General features: G+C 40.4%; 2 protein-coding genes across 2 annotated transcripts in view; one reads left to right on the top strand and one right to left on the bottom strand.

Annotated features, from left to right (window-relative positions):
• The window catches only part of LOC137981502 (uncharacterized), a 36,390-nt gene that overhangs the window by 11,212 nt on the left and 20,178 nt on the right, over positions 1-5,000 (bottom strand). The gene's annotated exons all lie outside the window — the stretch shown is intronic.
• LOC137981501 (uncharacterized) lies at positions 574-4,959 on the top strand. Its single transcript, XM_068828599.1, has 3 exons — positions 574-1,099; positions 1,715-3,111; positions 3,640-4,959. The coding sequence occupies exons 1-3, from the start codon at positions 691-693 to the stop codon at positions 3,892-3,894; spliced, it is 2,061 nt and encodes a 686-aa protein (XP_068684700.1). The 5' UTR covers positions 574-690; the 3' UTR covers positions 3,895-4,959.

Below are 5,000 nucleotides of genomic sequence, written 5' to 3'. Positions count from 1 at the left end.
ATAAACTCATTATAGCTATAATAATAACAAAAAGGTATATAAGAAGTACTTATATATGTTACTGACTAGACTTAAAATTTTAAATAAAAATTCACAGCGAGGATAAAAGAGTTGTTCGCTCTATCTGTGCGGACGCATGGTGTTATAGGGAGCTTAAGCACGCGCGTTTTTGAGAGGCGGACGGCAACCGGAACAGAAATTTTCGCGTGCCAGGGCAGTGGCGTCTCCCACATCTTTATACCAATCAGCTCTAATGGGGAAAAGATCTTAGCAATTTAAATGTGATTGTGTGTAAACAAGTTAAAAGCTCACTTCCGATTGCCGTCCGCGTCTCAAAAACGTGCGTGCTTAAGCTCTCTATTAACGCTGTACGGGCGCGGCGACGGTTTCTTAGGTTGTATCTAAGAAAGTTAAATGGGGGTAACAAGCCGTTGAGTTTGTGATCTTTATCGAACACTATCCTGTCGAAAACTCGATATCACACAATTCACTACACGATTAACTACAAGTGTAATACGTAGGCCTACGCATGGTTTTACCCCCCCCCCCCCCCTATACATTTCATGAAAAATAACTTGTATGGCCATATAATATAAATAACATAATAAGCTGGGGTCGTAGTCCTTTTTTGTGCACCTTCATACCAATCAAAAACAATTTTACGAGCTTGTAAGGGCATTGCCTGAAACTATGATGGGTTTTCAGCTGTATCGTGTCTACGCATTTACGGCATTCTTGATCTTTGCAGTCGGCGTTTCTGCAAAATCCCAGTCAACAAATCACTCCAAACACGACGAGATACACCGCGCCAAAAGCCGGATCGACTCCTTGATTTACAAATTAACTCTGGATTTGAACACCTTTGCCCAGAAGAAAGATCTTGCTTCCGCCATGGAGAAAGACGCTGAGAAATTGGCTAGAATCGCTGCAGAAGAAATCGCTTTGGTGAAACCAGTTCAGCAACTTTTGGAAAAGCTAGCCAAAGGGAACACTTCGAATCGCAATCAAACTTGTTTCGCGAGAAGGGTTGGCAAGATACAGGTGCAAATAGAAGCCAAAGAGTCCGCTCTTCCAAAACACTACACTATAACTGTACCAGGTAAATATTAGTGTGATATTCTGTAGTAATGTTACTTTGAGAGAAGCTGCAATCTTGTAATGATAGAAGCAAAAGTAAACAGCTTGGCTCACGCTTAATGATTACTTAAGAACGCTATTGACTGAAAACGTATAACATCAGTTCTCCTTTATGATGTTTCAATTGGAAATTTCACTTACTGTGGTTCAGACATATTGCACAAGAGCATTTAATGCCTGGATAATAAGAAAGGCGTGACTATCCCATTGAAATTCACCTAGCGGTTGCTTTCCTGTAGTGATGATATTAGGCTATCTGTGAATAAAATCCTAAAGTGGGACCATTCAAACGAAATCGACCATACTTTTCTGTTGTGTTACTAGTTGTGCTGTAAAAGGTCTTGCAATCTTTCGAGTCTGTGGATAAAATCTCAGAGTGATTGTTGAAATAAAAGTTTAATACTAGTGAGGCGTATTTTTCTAATACACAAATTCGCCCTTTGTAGATTAAAATGAACTTGTCGTATTAGCATTTGAGTTAACGAGAAACGTGTCTTCGCGGTGTTTTCATTGGACAATCAAACATAACTTTTCCTTTCGTTGAACTCTCTCAGACACCCGTCTTTTTTTTTCTCAGTAAACCACCGAGAACTGATTGATCGCGGATTAACACGTAACGACGGGGATGACTTACGAGTCTATTACCATGACCACAGACGACATTATGTCCAATTAGACCGCGTCATTAAAGGCCTGGGAACAAAGTCCGCAACTGTCCAGTTCAGATTGCAGGCTCCTATATCAGCTAACAATGTTGATGGTTACTCATATTCCTTGGTGATGGGTGATTTGGTCAGCGGCAGCGCCAAGGACAATCTCGACAAGGTGTATGCTTTTTATGATGACTTCTCCAGTTCAGCGTTAAAGAAAGACTGGGTTAAGACCTGGGGACAATGGAGCGTGCAAAACGGGCGACTGCTAGGAAGCACAATGCAAACTAAAAATCTAAACAGCGATAATGTGGAGGTCGGAGTCTATCTCAAAACTGGGTTTCACTGGAAAGATGTGCAGGTTGAGCTTGACTTGATGGAGACCAGTGGGCTAAAAATCACTGCGCCTGGACCATTTCTACGTTTGAGTAATGTGGATCCCAGCAAGACAACAGGATGGTGGCTACAATATTACCTGGCAACTCCTAATCACTGTTACGTGAGGCCTCTAGCTAATAACAAAGATGGCAGCAGGAAATATGGAGGGAGGTTGCCCACGGCCTTTCAGTTAAACAAATGGTTCCATATCAAGTATCGAGTGATTGGAAACAGATTTTGGCACTGGGTCAATGGCAAACTGGTTCATAACAATTTGAAAGTGGAAAAGGAATGGGAGATACCTGCGGGAACCCTAGGACTGGGGTGCTACCGGTCTCCCAACAACTGCAAAACACTGTACGACAATATCAAGGTGACACTTCTGGTTGCTAAAGACCCGAAGATCAATCTGGGTTTGCTTCAGCCTTTCTTCTTCCCGAATAATACTCTTCTGGGTGACAAAAAGCTGCCCGCAGACTCGTGTAAGCAAATCCATGATGCCAGTCTTGTCAACAACAAACCGCGCGCTAAAAATGGCGTTTACTGGATGAAAAGAGATCTACAAGGAAGCTCAGCAGTCCAGACCTTCTGCGATATGAAAAATGGAGGATGGACTCTTGTTGGCAAAATCAGTGGAAGAGTCGGCAACATTTACCACAAATGGCTGGTGTCCAACTACAATACTGATGAGCTGAAAACTCCAAAGATCTCAAAACGCAACCAGTTCGCTTGTCTTGACGCGCGCAGTTTAGCAGTAGAAGAAGCCTCTACGGTGATGTTGTCCAGCGGCGAGATGACGGATGGCTTAGGAAGTAAGTGGGTGATGTGGCGGTTGCCTGGTGACAGAGAAAAAGCCTCGTTCTGGGATCATTCTGTAGGCTTATCAGCAGTGAAAGCCGCTGTACAGAAACCAGTGATGGTGATTGCTTGGAATGGAAACAAAAAGGTAAGGCGAGTCAAAGCTCGTTTCCAAATAGACAAATGAGACCTTCACTGTAATCTTAAAAGGCTACAAGGTTCGGGTTTCTCGAGACATTCGAAGTAGCAAGCAGGCCCTTAGAAGAGCGAGATAAAACAGACTTTTTAAAAGACTTACATTAAAGCAGTTAACATTTAAGTCGTATCACCAAAGTAACACCAAGTCAATAACTCTAAAAATATATATCTTAAGCAAAAAACCCGTAATTCACTAACAAACGAGAGAAAACATAGTTCATATAGTTAGCCACACACTACAGATTCATATACATGTCAAAATCAGAAAAACGAAAGGGAAAAATTCTAGGAGGGGAGGCCTTAAGGAAGTTAACTACGAGTGATCAACTGCAGCAAACAGCGAAGTAAATGGGAGCTAATTTAATTCTAGGATGGAAGGCCTGAAGGAAACTGCGCATGAACAACTAAAGCAAACAGCGAAGTAAATGGGAGATAATTCAATTTTCACAATATTAGTAAATTTCTTTCTTTGTGGCAGACCTGTTTCCAAAACAAGTTTGGGATATTGCAGTATAGTGCACACGGCGGATCATACCCTTATGCATCTCTCGACACTGCAGGAAACACTGATGCAAATGACAACTGCATGGCTGTTGGGGTGATGTTAAAAGGTTCCACTGCGCATGGCTGGTCACAGACTGGCGATGGTTACGACAGTCCAAGCAGTGATTCTGACTGGCCAAACAAAAAATACTCTCACCAGTCTCCTTATGTGGTCATATGGCTCAAGTAACTAAACGACAGCCTTTTTGTTACTTTTGCTTTGCTTTGCGCATTTTCATAGTTTACTTCACAAATGTTTTCCTTCACCAACATTTTTTTAGAGAAAAACAGGGAATAATACTGAAATAATAAAAATGATGATTTTCGAAATACGTTTCCTGTTTTCCGGTGGAAGTTATCTTTATTTTTTCTAAACACGAGCCAGGGTTTGATTAATGTTTCAACGATAAGAGATAGGGAATAGAAAAGTTGAATTTTAACCCCTTTATTCCAAAGATCGAAACGTTTATTCTCCTAACTAGTACCATAGGTTTCTTTGATGGGTAGTCATGAGAATTTGGTATCATATCAAGACCACACCCGTTAAGCTAATAATTATCGTCATTCTCAATACCTATCTGACTGACATTTCATTTAAATGGTGAACAGAATTTAATTGCTGATCACCCTGCGGAGTCAATGGGTAAATTAATGTTGATTTAATATGCATAATTATACAACAAAAACTGTTTAATTAATGGTAAGAAATTTTCGAGTTAGATTAATTAAGTCAAGAAGGGTTACCTCTTAGGTAAAAAGCAAGATCTCAAAAACCATAGCCTGTATTCTGAATGATTCTTGTCTGCAAGAATGTTAGAAGAGCAGTGAAGACAAATGATCTCAACATGTGTAAAAGAGATTTGCTCACTTTTTGATTCGCTTGCTTGATTTATAATCTTTGGTTTTACAATGAAAAATATGTTTTAAGATTGACGTTTAGGGTTAGCTAAGCAAAGCTGTTAAAAAAAAAAAAGAAGAGAAAAAACAATAAAATGGTGCAGGGAAACACTTGCGTGGAGTCCTCATTTCCTGAAGCAGAATCAATGCCACAGCTATGTTTGTGAAGGAAAGAAGAAAGAAGGAAGGAAGAATCTTCTCGCACAATTGCAATTAAAAAGGCATACAGAATAAATAGTTTCTCCCAATTCACGTTGTAAATCAATTTTCCAGTTGCGAAGACTGAGGCAATAAAGAAAAACCATACTGCAAATATTGCCTGTCTTAAAGTTTGGCTCTACGGCCAAATTCCGCGCACAGATGACGGTAAACGTGTTCCGTTTTTGTGAGCTTGTGTTT

This window comes from Montipora foliosa, chromosome 13, assembly GCF_036669935.1.
Source record: "Montipora foliosa isolate CH-2021 chromosome 13, ASM3666993v2, whole genome shotgun sequence".
Taxonomy (NCBI): Eukaryota; Metazoa; Cnidaria; class Anthozoa; order Scleractinia; family Acroporidae; genus Montipora; species Montipora foliosa.
This window is presented reverse-complemented; position numbering and strand designations above follow the sequence as displayed.